General features: G+C 39.1%; 1 protein-coding gene across 2 annotated transcripts in view; it reads left to right on the forward strand.

Annotated features, from left to right (window-relative positions):
• Positions 1 to 15,742, forward strand: part of SPAG16 (sperm associated antigen 16) — a 696,430-nt gene that overhangs the window by 23,593 nt on the left and 657,095 nt on the right. For both annotated transcript variants that reach the window (XM_075180327.1, XM_075180328.1), the window contains exon 4: positions 14,369 to 14,496. In XM_075180327.1, coding sequence (XP_075036428.1) covers positions 14,369 to 14,496 — 128 coding nt within the window. The remainder of the gene's footprint in view (positions 1 to 14,368; positions 14,497 to 15,742) is intronic.

Here is a 15,742-nt window from a genome sequence, read left to right on the forward strand (position 1 = left end):
AGCTCATTTGGACAGGGCCATTTTTACCTTCTGTTCCATTCCATTGCAATTAATTTTTTTGTGTATTGATCCCGTCACTGTTCATTAATATGTACCATGTTGGTACTTTATAACTAAAAAATAATATTTAAGCACATGACTGATTAAAAAACATTACAGAAATTTGCACAACTAATTTATTTCCCCTGTAAACTATTTTATAATCCTTTTTGCCCCTCTAAAACATAAAGCATGCCTTATTTAAATTTGTGTTGTGCCCCCTGTTATAAGTGTAATAGTGATGTGTTTGCTAATCTCGCCTATAGAAAGCAGCTTGTTATTTCTGCTGATTGTCAATTCAAACTCGGGCGCGTTTACAAAATCGCAGCTTCATACATTTGGCGATTTGTATTGCTAGAGTGGCAAAATGTCGGGACTGCGATCTGTAGCGGTTTTGAAATACACACTTTACTGTCTATTTTATATCAACTTGTCCTTTAATACATCGGCAAGTGGTACTACGTTCCCTCCCGGATTCATAAAATTCTTCCAGACTCTTCTGATCGCTGTTGGCGCGGGTGCTCCCATGAGGGTAACTTTATCCATATATGGTGGACTTGTCCCAAATTATCAAACTTTTGGGCCGAGATTAAACACCTGATCCAATCGATTCTCCAGATAGCAATACCATTAGACCCTAAATTTTTTTCTCTTGCCCTTGGGAGCTCCAGCGGCGACTCGACACCAGAACAAGTTAGCTAGGCACATCCTGACGGCAGCTACCTGCCAAATTGCAGCAGACTGGAGGCAGCAATCTCCACCTTCGCTTCAGGCCGTTATTAACAGAGTTTGGCAGGTTCAGCGCCTGGAATACATGACCAGCATCATCAATAGGACATCAAGATCATTCACGAAGGTATGGAGCCCATGGCTCTCGTTTTTTCAGGCTTACTCCCCTTTCACTTGACTTTACACCTACATATATCCGTCCTCTTTTCGAGAACCCCTTTCTTCCTTTACTTTTCTGCTCTGTTCTAGTCTCTCTTCTCCTCTCTCCTTGCGTTATGCCCCCCTCTTTCGCGGCATTTCGCTCTCTCCCTTACATCTTTTAAAAATTTTTTAAAAATTCTGGTCATTCTTTATACACGTAATTTGACCTCTTTGCACTGATTTTTTACGATATTCTGTTGATTTTATATCATGTTTTATGTGATGTGTTTTTTTTTTTTTGATGACACTGCATATTGGTTTTGTTTGTTATTTGACCTTCCAAAAATAAAAAAAATATATCGGCAAGTTTAGACTCGTCCGAGAAAATCCAAAATCGCAGCTTGATACATTTGCTCCATGCAGTAATAAGGCTGGAGATGTGAGCAGATGAGCTTCAGAGGTGCTCTGTGTATTCCAGATCAACTCCTCTTTTTATACTACTAATTCTCACTGGTAATATCTGGATGCTCCCTTGCGACTCCGTGGAACCTTGAACGCATGGCTTTGGGTAAAACTGATTAAAAAGGAGAAATAGCGAGATAACTGCTTGAGAAGTTTACTCGTGCTTCTGGTCACATGATGAGGCACCAGCAGAGAAATTTGATGGTTTTTCAACTGTGGCTTTGGAATGCATCCTTAATACAGTGACTTGTCAGTGGACATTCAAGATTGTAAAGCCTCTCTGACCTCTCAAGTTGTGGAAATGTGAGTGGACATCTCGCAGGACAGGCAAGATATGTAGAAGTTGAACACGACTTAGGTCATCATCCTTTATCTATATAGCGCCACTAATTACGCAGCGCTGTACAGAGAACTCATTCACATCAGTCCCTACCCCATTGGGGCTTGCGGTCTAAATTCCCTAACACACACACACACACACACACTAGAGTCAATTTGTAAGTAGCCAATTAACCTACCAGTATGTTTTTGGAGTGTGGGAGGAAACCGAAGCACCCGGAGAAAACCCACGCAAACACGGGGAGAACATACAAACTCCTCACAGATAAAGCCATGGTCAGGAATTAAACTCATGACCCCAGTGCTGTAAGGCAAGAAATGCTAACCACTTAGCCACTGTGCTTCTGAACTTCCTTGCAAACTGATGCAAGCATAGCTTGGCCACAAATGCCTGCATGTTGAGCAAAGCCCAGCTACATGGAGAATGGGCTGCACCACAATAATATCTGGATCGTCTGCGTCCCAGGAGATTTTCTTATACATCCGTTTCAGGATAGGGTTTGGGGTTGAGCATTTCAATGTAATGTGCATATGGAAATGGAGTGTGCACATCTGGTACCTATCATCCCATTCTCCCACATTAATCTGCTGCTATATTGGTTGCACTATTTATATGTGCTCCAGTGAATGTGTTCGGAAATGTCCACAAAGGCTGTTTCTCATCCTGATAAATACCTCCTATGGTAGAGACACTAGGTAGTATGTCATGTGGAAACAGTTACCCAGCTTGGAGGACAGACGCTCATGTACAGAGTGTGTGTCCAAGGAGGAGATATAAACCGGTGGTTGAGGGTATAATATTCAATGTGAGCTGATATAACACAAATCAATAGTAATATCCAAAGAATATGGTAGAGTCCTGACTTGTTTCTCTGTGAATACAGTCTTTTCACAGGCATATACAGTGTTCTCCCCAGAAAATTTTGCCAGTGAGTGGCATTAAGGAGTAGCCAGGTGGGGGCAGTTGTAATACTTTGTAATAATATTGAAAAATGTTGGAGGTTATTGCTCACACCTGCCAGGGCTGGTGGTCAGTGGTCTAACACACACTGCTGGCTGTAGTGCTCACAGTGCCTGTTCTAATTGGAGAAACAATGGTATAATAGGAGAAACTATTATAATAGGACTCTGCTGGGCTTCAAGAGCTGGGTGTCTGGTGAAAACAGCAGGGTGGACCACCCGGGAATAGGTGCTGGGGAGAACACTGCATATAGTTAAGCTTTGAAGACAAGTTTATTTGAACCCCTGCTATCCAATCATAACTCAGTAGAGCTTAGGTGGATTGAATAAACACATGCCAACAACTTATATAAAACTCAATCATAATATAAGTAAAAATATATTTATTACCTCTCTATCCCTCTCTCTCAAGCATAGAAAGCAACTGTCCTTTATTAATAAAATCCTAAATAATTAACAATAAATAAATCTATACACTGACTAAAAATGCAGCTATATATAATAATCACTCCAATAACCACCAACTTGATCTGAAATTTAGATAAACCTAATCTAAAAGTGCAATTAAACATAGACAATATATATAATATAATAGTCATCCGTGACCTCATGGTAAATAATACAAAACAACAATGTAAAAGGAAGAACACCCCTTTCAGGTGCTGTCGAATGAATCTGACAAATTAAACATGCAGTTATATAATTATATTCCCTTTTTAAATGGAAGTAACATGACCTCTAATAGTAGTGTGGTAGATAACCCAGATACCAATATAAAAAATAGTAATATAGCAAAGGTCCAATTAAAAAAAACTGACAAAATAGACATTTAATTGTAATTCACTCAGAGTGATGATCTCATTTAGGCTGTCTGGATACAGTGTCCTCAGACAGTGAATTCAGAAGGATTCGCTTACAAGAATGCGGTTTATATCCATATCCTCTTCTTTCAGTAATATGAATATATTGTTATATTCCAATCAATTTTACATTTTGTTCATTGGTAACACTATGTGTTGAGGCCTTATTTTAAATGTTTCTACGGAGTTCAACAAGCCTGACTTTCAAAGGACATATGGTCCACCCTATCTATATATTGGAGGTTGCATTTATACTTTACAAGATATATGATGTGACTTGTTGCAATTGATAAATTGTTTAATCCCAACAGAGGCTTCAGTCCCCTTCCCACAACATTTTAACAGTTTAGGAGATGGCCATGATATATGATGTATGGGTCATTCTGTTTTATACAGAAACTAGATACCGATTTTATGTTTGTTTTTTTTGTTTTTTTTTAAATTTAATGCCACTTTTAAAGATGATCAAAGCCCTTTCTGCCAGAATGGGTCTCAGTAGTGTGTCCAATTAATTAAAATCTAAAAATGTTCCAATTTTCAATTTTTGTTTAATATGGATAAACTATTATATTTGTAAATAAATGATGCATTGTGAGTATTTATTTGATTTCTTGGACAATAACATATCTCTATATAGTCCTAGAGAATCTACATAAGATGACTGTAAAAGATCTGTTTCATCTCTGAAAGTTTTAACTAATTACAGTTTTATTATCAACTGGTTCTATGGTAGAGCAATTTCTCCTAAGTCTATATAATTGTCCCCGGGGATGTTTTTTAAGCCACAATCTATGATGATTAGTTATAAAGTGGAGATAGTTGTTACAATGTACACTCTTGTTATAAGACCCAGTATGCATAGTATGACCAATCACTGAGAGGGTGATATCCAAATCTGTTAAATTTAACAGTACATGCTAGTGTTGGCACACTGTGGGGCACATTTATCATTCATCGGCAAAAATGAGAAATAGTTATCAATGCTTATCGCATGGATAAGGATTGAACTATTTCTCAAATTTATTAAAAACGGATCACAGAAACAGCAGTTCCGAAAAACTGCTGTTTCTGTGATAAAAAAAATCATACTTACCCCCTCTTCGGGACGCGCTGTCTCAGGATCTCTTACTGGTCATTTTCGTTCCTCTTCATTCTTCAATTGCGCATGTGCAGTTTGAAGAACTGCACATGCGCACAAAGATCCCCGCTCTGTGTCTGCAAATATCGTTGCAGAGAGCGAGCGGTGAGTGACAGGGAGGGATCATGTGATCACTCCACACATGCGCTGTCCAGCTCTGCTCTTCAGAGCAGAATTCCACGGTAAGTGCACGATAGTGCACTACCGTGATTTCTTAAATATGCCCCTGTGTTATTACACTTGTAAAATTAAATTGTACATAGATTTATTTTTTTTGTCGCCCTCATATAAAAAATGAATTGTTAATATAATGCCCAAAAAAGCACCAGGGTTGTATTTTTACTAGCATGAAAAAAAATGCATATCAAATGCCAGTGGGTTTGTAGCCTTAGTTAAATGTAGGCAGTTGGTTTCAGGACCTTGTATTTAACTTGGCAAGGCTTTGTGCACACTGGCATTTGAAATGCGTTTTTTAATGGCCAATAAATCCGAAGTACAAATGCATATAAACTGTATTGCATTTAAGTGCTCTTTGGATATGTGTTTACAAGTGCATTTAATCTTTGTTTTTTTGTTTTAGTTTTTTTTCTTTTTTAAACCTGCATCTGTGACAAAGCAGGCAGCGATACAGCGCAAGCCAAATGCTTCCGTAAACTTGTCTTAACCGCATCTCATTGCTGTTACAATGCGCTCCCATAAAGTTTTCAAGCGCATTGAGGTGTCAGATTCACGGACACTTGAAAAGGAACAAGAAGAGTTAATAATCACACACTGCATTGCAACGCAAATTAAACACACCTAAAAGAAGGCAAATATGTAGGTATTGTTTGGGCAGCACAGTGGTTAGCATTGCTGCCTCTCAGTGCTGGGGTCATGAGTTCAATTCCCAGGTCCTTATCTGCGTGGAGTTTGTATATTTTCCACGTGCTTGTATGGGTTTCATCCCTACTACTGGTAAGCTACTTGGCTGCTGACAAAATTAACCATAGTATGTGTGTGTGTTTAGACTGTAAGCTCCAATGGGGCAGGGACTGATGAGAATGACATATATTTTCTGTGTTTCGCTACGTAACTTGGTGGAGCTATATAAATAAACTATAATAATATTATAACAATTTATTTTTATTTTTACAACCGTTTCCATGCGCTTAACTTGCTTTAAAGATATGTTAAATGTTTTACCGTCTGTGGGTACTTGGCCATATACTGTACATAGCCTTTGCCTGATGTGCAGGTGTGGTAGACAAAACCATTTATTTTCCAATGATATAACTCAGGGAGTCTCCTGGACTCCCAGACGAGCAGGCCTCCCTCACGGATCCCATCCACTTCACTATGGGAGGTGACCGGGGAAGGCTGGGCAAGGGGGCATCTGTCCCCTGGGCCGGTCCCTTGCTGGGCTACCTTGGGCTGGGTCACTGGGCCACATGCATTTTTTTTTTACTTTAAAATAAAGTTCTAAGTCAAGTTTTGCCCCCCCCCCCCAGGCTGAAATTTTCCAGCCCGCCCCTGGAGGTGATTGCGTCATCATAGACCCGCTCCATCGTATGATGCAGCTAATTAGTACATTGCAATGCTGGAGGTGGGGTACGGTGCTGCAATGACCTCACCACGCACCCTCCTGCATTGGCCGCCCGACCTCTTCTCTGGGATCTCCTGGAGGGGAGGTTTAAAATGGTCTAGAATAGCCATGGTAGTTAGTGGCACTAGAATAGCCATGGTAGTTAGTGGCACTAGAATAGCCATGGTAGTTAGTGGCACTAGAATAGCCATGGTAGTTAGTGGCACTAGAATAGCCATGGTAGATAGTGGCACTAGAATAGCCATGGTAGTTAGTGGCACTAGAATAGCCATGGTAGATAGTGGCACTAGAATAGCCATGGTAGATAGTGGCACTAGAATAGCCATGGTAGATAGTGGCACTAGAATAGCCATGGTAGTTAGTGGCACTAGAATAGTCATGGTAGTTAGTGGCACTAGAATAGCCATGGTAGTTAGTGGCACTAGAATAGCCATGGTAGTTAGTGGCACTAGAATAGCCATGGTAGATAGTGGCACTAGAATAGCCATGGTAGTTAGTGGCACTAGAATAGCCATGGTAGTTAGTGGCACTAGAATAGTCATGGTAGTTAGTGGCACTAGAATAGTCATGGTAGTTAGTAGCACTAGAATAGCCATGGTAGTTAGTGGCACTAGAATAGCCATGGTAGTTAGTGGCACTAGAATAGCCATGGTATTTAGAGAAAATTGCACATCAGTCCAGCTCAGTGCTCTTCAGCACATTTTTTTTCACACATATAAATAACCTAATTTTTTTAGAAAATGGTAGTAAATTACACTATAGCAATGAGGAGTGTCCTCACACTAAAAACATGTACTGGACTGCCATCTCTGTCCAGGCCCTGGACCATGCAGCCAAGCAGTAGATGTTGACAACACCATTATCCCAGCCAAGAGAGCAGCAATGAAGCCTCCATTACCTACATTGTCCTTGTCTACCTGGATCAACTGCTTCTCCGAATTATTTCAATACCTACCCTCACTAATCCACATTGAACTGTGCTTCTCCCAGCACCCACCTCATTCACCTACAAATACACAGACGCTGATCTGTTTTGATTTCCTTATCACTGTAGCACTATCCACTTTATAACATTGAACTTATCTGATATTCACCAGAGCACATTAATGCAGTAATGTGGTGAACAATAAGTCGTCGTCTTTAGAAGTAGTAGAGGGATTCAAGTGCTGTAGCCACTTGTATCAATACAGAATAATTTGAATAATAACTAAAATGTACATCTTTGTAACATTCTGGAATGGGTCAAATCGTTTGTTAGCAATGTAGAAAGTTCACAATCTAGTATGACTATTTATACATTGTGGCTCTATATTATATTGGCAATGGAATGGACAGAGTGATTTACCTGCAAGGACAGAGGCTTCAAAGACCAGCATATGATTATTCCCTTTTACCAGGTCTCTTTGGGCTGATGCGGCTTAATCTGACCGTTTCCTGTTAAGGAAGATTAATTAGGAAGTATATTCTTCATATGAAAATTGCCTCCAGTGAGGTATTTGGATTGTCCACATGCATATTTAAAAATAAACTCGCCGGTATGTTTAGTGTCGGTAGATCCTTTTGTTTTGAACCATTTCCCCATAGATGTAGAATACTACTTTACTGTCTCACTTTTTTATACATGGGGTAACCAATCTGAAAACACATTTAACTTGTATTAAAATTGTTGGCATTGTTAACACTTGTATATTACAGTTATTTCAACAAAAATAACCTAATGTTCTAAGCATTCTGTCAGGCACGCACTCCCAGCATCCGTGATTTGGATATTACTGCAAGGGTCTGTGTGTGTGTGTGTGTGTGTTTGTATGTTAGGGAATTTAGACTGTAAGCTCCAATGGGGCAGGGACTGATGTGAGTGAGTTCTCTGTACAGCGCTGCGGAATCAGTGGCGCTATATATATAAATGATGATGAAGGAGTAAAACAGGATTTCAGCATTCAGTCTGGCAGACACCTATTAGACAGGTTACACACTTAGCTGAAAAACACCCCAAAAGCAGGTTTCTCCTCCATACACACCTAATCATTGCTACCACCAGTTGTATTATGGCAATAGGACCCTAAAACCCTATAACAGAAACTTACCCACTGTCACACATTATGCTACTTGTTAGCAAAACGGATTAACAATTAACACACCAGCATTCAAAGTTTTATCACAGTAACGCACTCAAATGGTTAATCAGTCAATACAATACCTCTCTTCATGAAAGGACAAACTTATTCTATTTTAGATTTACTGTAAAAATATATAGGGTATTGGATATAGTAAAAACATATAGTAAATAACATACAAAATAATACATTATAAGTTAAAAAACAAAAAAGATTAATATTTCAGAATATATCACACTTAAGCAGTATAATCTGTATGTCTGGGACAAAGCAAATTTAAATGGACATCCATCTCTTCAATTGGATTGAGTCCCAAAAACTGAGAACTTCAGTAATATACTGGGGAGTTCCCTCAGAGGGGCAGTTGATACACTAATACGGGGAGGAGTTTCCCTCCTGGATGTGAATCATAGTCTGTTCACAATTTATTATGCTGGCCATATTTTTCCTCTGACACCTCAGAGACCTTTTTCCCAATTCAATAATCCGGTCATAACAACCTGCACATTTGCATATAAAATAAGATATTATCATGACAGCATATAAAATAAGATATTATTATCATGACATTATTGAGTCTCATTCTGGAAGATCTGAAATTGTTATAGTTTCTCTACACAGGCGTTATTTATAATTAGAACACCTTATGTAGTTTTTGTCCCTGAGTTTCAATAGGCAGAAAGATTATTCAAAACATGAAATGTGTTTGTGAAGTGTATATATAAATGCATAGTCATCTCTCCAGTACCCTTCCTCTCCTCTCCTGTGCACATTGGAACGTGATATCTGCCCATAACAAATTCCAATCCATCCACTATCTATTAATTTCAAAATCTCTCAACCTCTCACATAAGGGGAGGGGGGGTCCCCTCAGCCAGACTCCCAGACCTACAGAAAGACAAAGTTACAGAGTAGGCATTCTTAAAAGGCAAAACTGAAATACCTAGGCACTCCACTAAATGTAAAAATTACAACCAGTCATCCAGTACTGGTCAGCCTGACCATCGTATATATTGCCACAATCCATAATATTGCATAAATACAAGCGAAAAAAGGATGGTGCATGTAGAAATGTGTGATAGGGTAAAGAATAGTAAAATGATACATTTATTAGTAAGATTGTTTGTAATTTAATATAACACCAGGCAGAGTTCATGATCAAAGAAATGTCTCAAAAATATTTTTATTAATAAAAAGAACAGTTGATAGCGACTAAGGAATTTACTTATTTTTAGTGGTGGGACTCGATGTTCCTATTCCAAACATTTGGATCTTTTGAAGCTGCCCCTGCTCTATCAATCTAAAAAGGATTTTAATACCCGGAATCCCTCATTACAAGACCAAAGTTTAACGGATAGTGACCAGCTCAACTGAAACACAATTAGTTTCCAAACTGCACGTACCTGTATATACCTCTCATGTGTTAAGAGGCATTACAGATCTATTAACATTCATAAGAAACGGGACATTTATATCATTACAAAGCTGCTGTCTAATGGACCTCTTCTGTGTGGAGTACATGTTGTTAAAGAGATATATTTTTCTCCCTAAATCTCCTTGAGGACATAGATGCTTGTTATTTAAGAGGCATTATTATCTGTTATGCTGCTTAAAATAAAAGCATATTGAGATTATTAACATAACGCTTAATTAGTGATATACACGGGATCTGGACATAGGGATTCATACCCGTTTATTATGCAGTGTCCATGGCAACGCTTCAGCTTCACAAGCAGTTTTCATTCTTATCTGTTATTTTAATGCACATTAGAGCCATTTCTTTGTTCTTGAACTCTGCCTGGTTTTATATTTAGGAGCAGGCATCCTACTTCACTTTGCGTGTAACAAATCATTCCCTGAAACCTTCCCTCTTTTTTTTTGTCTGTTGTACCTTCTCCACCTTCATGTTGCGGTCATGTATCACAGGTTCCGTATCCCAATTTCTTGCCAACTTTGTTTCTGGCTCTAATCTATATCCTATCCTTTGACTTACCTATGCTCATACAAGGTGACTTCAACATTCCCACTCACAACCCCACTGCCACCACAAAATGTCTTTTACTTATATCCTTTGATCTCCCCCAGTGGACTTAATATCCCATCCACTGTGATTGCCCGAATATTCTCTTACTTCTGATATGGAATCTAGTTTCTCCAATTTGGCATTCATTTTCTCTCACCACAACCTCCTTTCCTTTAACCTCACCTTACCTCATAATCATCCCACCTACCAAAATACACATACACTTAAATGTTGTTGCCTCAATCCACTTCTCATTTTCATGAAAATTGCTCTTTTCTCTCATAACTACCCTGACTTGTCCTGAGGAGCTGCCTCTTTCTACAACAAAACATCTCTCAGTCCTAGACAAAGCAGCTTTAACCACCACATAGTCAGTCGCTATCCAAACAGCAACCATGGCACACCAGACAAGCTTTATACCTACAATAGTGCTCCCACTATCTCCTACTACATCCCTGTTTCTCATCCCCTTTTGTCTCCAAATTACATAAGCAGCTTGTATACAGCTTCTTATCTCACTTTCTCTCCTCAAACTTCCTTCTTTACCTACTCACTGCAAAGTCTAAGGGTTTCTTCTCAATACCAATCCCCAACCTCTCTGATGATTTCAGCACCACTGATCGCCCTCTTCTCCTGCACTCCCTTTTCTCCATTGACCTTCGTTGCACAGTTCTTTCCTGGTTCACTTCCTACATGTCAAACCCATTCTTAAGTATTTCTGCCATTTCTGGCCCATCCTCCCCTCCACTGCACATCTCACTGTACATCTCTTTTTTTCATTTGCTCATTCAGCCTCCAATAGCACCTCTACATTGATAATGGCCAAATCTACCTCTCCTTCCCTGACCTCTCCACTATCTCATATGACCAACTGTTTCTCTGCTATATGGATGGCCCAATGCTACTTAAAGCTCAACATGTCCAAAACAGAGCTCATCATCTTACCTCATCCAGGAGTCACCTCCTCCTCTTAAATCTTCCTCATCAACAGCACAGTTTCCTCAGTCTCTACGCTCACTGCCTTGGTGTCACCCTTGAACATTCTCTCTGCTTAATCCTCACATCCAGTCTCTCTTGCTGTTCTGCCATTTTCTACTAATCTCCCTCTGTGACTACTGCACCATCCACCTATCTGGCATTCCCCTCACATCTCTATCCTGGCTTCAGTCTGTCATAAAGCCATGGCAAAACTAATCTTCTTGTCTTGTTGCTTCACATCGGCTGCACCACATCTCCAAACCCTTTACTGGCTCCCCATATCCCCCAGAATCAAATTCTAAGCACTTACCCTTAATTGCAAAGCCCTCATCATCATCACCCCTTCATACATCTCAAACCTGATCTTGAAATCCTCTGTCTTACTCTGTTAAATCTGCCTATAATCACCATCTCTCATTACTGCTTACAAGACTTCTCTCATACCGCTTACTACCTGTGGAAATTCCTACCACACCCAATCAGACTCTTCTCCAGTCTTCAAATCTTTAAACACTCTCTGAAAGTTCACCTCTTAGAGCTTACAATGCTCCCACCTATACTACGTACACTGTTACAACTAAGCTACTCGCTCCTCTTGTATCAGCTCTGCTATTTTCCCTGTAGATTGCAAGCTATCACAAGCAGGGTCGTCACTAACAACATCTGCACTTATTCTGTCTTCCTTGTATGTCCTTGTTTCTTATACTGTATATGTTGTGCTTTCCTCTCTATCTGGCAATGTAGAGTATTGTTATACCTTAAAATCCAAGATAATAATAATAATAATAATAATAATATTTGCAGATTAAGGGTTCTTGACCTTTTTTTTTTTTTTTTCCCCCCGTACCCAAATTATATATGTGAATTAGCTTCACAACCCATTGTTCAGGTTTTAATTAATATTGTACTGCTTTTTAAGTATTTTGCTAATTATTTGTAAAATATAATGCACTATACTTGTATTACACTTTAAAGTGTATTGCATTTTAGACGTAATACGAAATTGGTTTATTATTATTATTATTATTATTATTATATAATTAGTAATTGGTATATTAATTGGCAGTACACATTAAGTCTGGGAATTTAATGGGGATCTAAAATAAATGCAAACATTTGCAATCTTAAAACACATAAATTCTTGTTGATCTACCATGGTGGTTATCTAGTCTATAGGAATTCTGGTAATGTTCACCAGCTGTAGTGGCCAAAGTTTCCCATCACTTAGCTATTGTTACATCCTTAAGGGCACATTTGGACAAACATATTAAGACAATTTGCTCATGCTGTGTTGTGATCAGAATGTGACGTAATTATGAAATGTGACTTGATATCAGAATCCTGAATCCTGGCACCTACATCTCACTCGGGCAGGCGGGCATCTACCCTCCAGGCTGGTCCCATAATGGGCTGGGTCACTGGGCCACTTGCGTTTTATTTTCTTTTAAAATGGGCTGTTGAAATGAGTCTTGGCCCCCAAGCTAAAATCTGCCGTCCATCCCCTGATCTCCCAGCTAAGCGTCAGTAGAAGCCATGATTTTCACATGTTTATTTCTGTGATATGTGTGACTTCTTTTTTTGCTGCGACCCATGTTTGAAACTTAACGTAAGCAAGTTCCTTGAATACTCTAATCTGGTCGAGCTCTAATGGTTTTTATGCTGAAACATTTCCAGAAACAAAACTGATGCACAAATGATTAAAGTGGATATTTAATATGCACAAAATGTATTGATGTCTTGTAAATGCAAATTAGCAATATATGTTATTAACTATTTTTATCTTTCCATTCTGCACCCCAAAGTTGCAAAGAGAAGCCCTATCTATGATTTATGTTATCTAGAATGCCTACTGAACATGCTTCCTTCTTCTGCTTTACTAAGAAAGCCACTGACCTTAGGAAGGATATTGCTATAAATGCTGGGCATATACTCGGACCTAAGAAATGTAGAGAATTAAAATATATTGTCTAACAAATAACTACTATAGCCACCTCTCACTCGCATCTACAAGACTTCTCCCTTGCTGCTCCCCACTTATGGAATTCCATTTCACACTCAAGTAGCCTTTCCCAGAGTCGTCAAATCTTTAGATGTTCTCTAAAAACTCATCATTTTTTTTAAAAACATTTTTTTTATAAAGTTCACCTCATGATGATCTCCACTCTTAAACCCCACCCACTCCTCTTGTTTCACCTGTGCCCTCTTTCACTTAGAATGTAAGCTCTCTAATGACCCGGGTCCTCCATACCCTTTGTTTTTTTGTTTTCACGTCTGCATTTTTTTTGTCTGTCTTGTATGTCCTGTTTTCCCTACTGAACAGCGCTCCGGAACACTGTAATCATTTACAATAATTGATGGGTTGCAGTACATTTCACATCCTATAGGTGGTGTCCTATGAAGTAGTGCAGTGGTTCCCAAACTGTGCGCCTAGGCTTCCAGGGGTGCCTTGGAGATATCACAGAGGTGCCTCGGGCAGGGCCAGTGGTTAGCAAGGCAGGGGACTACTTGGTAATTATTTTGGCTTAGGGATGCCTTGAAAAATTTTTTGAGACGCTAAGGGTGCCTTGAACTGAAAAAGTTTGGAATCCACTGAAGAAGTGTCCTATAATGCACTTGTTGAAAGGCTGTACACAAACTTAAATGGCATAGAATTCTACCTGCTGCTATTTAAGAAATCAACGATATTCCCATGTGTTGGGGTATTTTCTTAAAAATCCTGTTTTTGATTCAAATAATCCACTCAATTTCTATTTTGGTATACTTGTTGCTGAACACCTGCTGCTTGTTTTGGATCACTGTGGGTTGAATTTCAGATAAATGGTACGTGATGCATTAGAAAACATTCAAACAAGAAAGAAAAATAATAAAACAATGAGCATTCACTCACATGTTGCAGTCATTTCCTCTATAGCTTTATGGTATTTATGGTCATAGTAATCTTGTTCTTGTCTAATATCATATAGTTACTAACAGGAATTTCTGTTTGTTTTTCTCTTGCAGTCTTACAGATCCCCACTCTCATCACAGCGACCCGTGTCTCACAGACCTGAAGTGGTGGATGATTTCCTTCGCAATTTTCTGATTAAAATGGGGATGATGAAAACCTTGGAATGCTTTCAGACAGAATGGTAAATGTTCCTTGTATCTAGAGCAACAACATCTGAAGGTCCTAAAAGCCAACACAAGTGTATAAGGCCCACCATATCATCATTATTATTGCACTGGAGTCTAGCAAATACAAGCAAAAACATTAACAAAAACCGTAATTGTGTCCTGCTAAAAATGCCTGTTACATCTAGTCTATCCTTTTCCTTCTGCAAGTCTTCAGATCATATTTAACCAATGGCTGTATTTCTATTAAAGTTATGTGTGCCAGCTAGTCCTGTAATTGCATACAGACATCACATGCCATAGGTATTTCATTACAACCCCTCTTCATTTAAACTGATGTAAGCTCTCAGGAGCAGGGCCCTCTTTCCTTGTGTGCTCCTTCTACTATTCCATCACCCTCTGTACCTCTTGGCCTGCTTCCTTAGCCCTGTTTTCTTAGCTTCGGCCTACTTCTCACTGATGTCTACCATCACTTTCACACATTGTCCCAGAAATAATTCGATTTGCACTACCATGTTGCCTGTGTGTTTTTTTTTTTTTTGTTTTTGTGGTTTTTTTTTTTTGTTTTTGTTCTTTCTGTATCATAGGTCACTGTTTTCTGTATATGTCATGTACGCTGCTGTGGACCCTTTGTGGCGTCTTATAAATGAAAGATAATAGTAAGTCGGGGTTAGGGACACTGGATTGTTGGTATGGACAGCTTTCTATGAGCTGTAGTGCGGTAAGCAACATGAAGATGAATCCAATGTCATTGGGGAACTCCCCTCTTTTGCTATATGGGGGCTGGGGTCAGGTTATATTAAAGAGGTCTTATTCAAAAGTGGAAAACCATTTTCCATGGGGTTCAACAACAAATACGGAAACATGGAGGCCCAGTTCTCTGTTTTGTGACCTTTTTCACCTATTTTTGTGCCATTAGGCTTGTTTTCAAAGGCATGCACAATGCTTGCAGTGCGAGATGACTGGATTTTAGAGGAATAAATAATATTTTGTTCCTCGTAAGGGCAAAGCTAACCAGACATAATAAATATTTGGGTTTCCACATTAATGTGCTTGTTTCTTCATACAAATTCTTAATGATTTTGTTTTGCAACATCATATAGTCTAATGGGCTTCAAGAGATGGAGTCTATGTATATTGTGAGGTGTTCTCACGCTGGCTCTGCTTAATAACCATGTTTTACACCACCTCAGACTGGCAATGATCTGAATTCAGCCACTGCTTTCAACGGGATATCTTTGGCTCCCTTAAGGCGCATTTTAA

Source organism: Mixophyes fleayi, chromosome 7, assembly GCF_038048845.1.
Source record: "Mixophyes fleayi isolate aMixFle1 chromosome 7, aMixFle1.hap1, whole genome shotgun sequence".
Lineage (NCBI taxonomy): Eukaryota > Metazoa > Chordata > Amphibia > Anura > Limnodynastidae > Mixophyes > Mixophyes fleayi.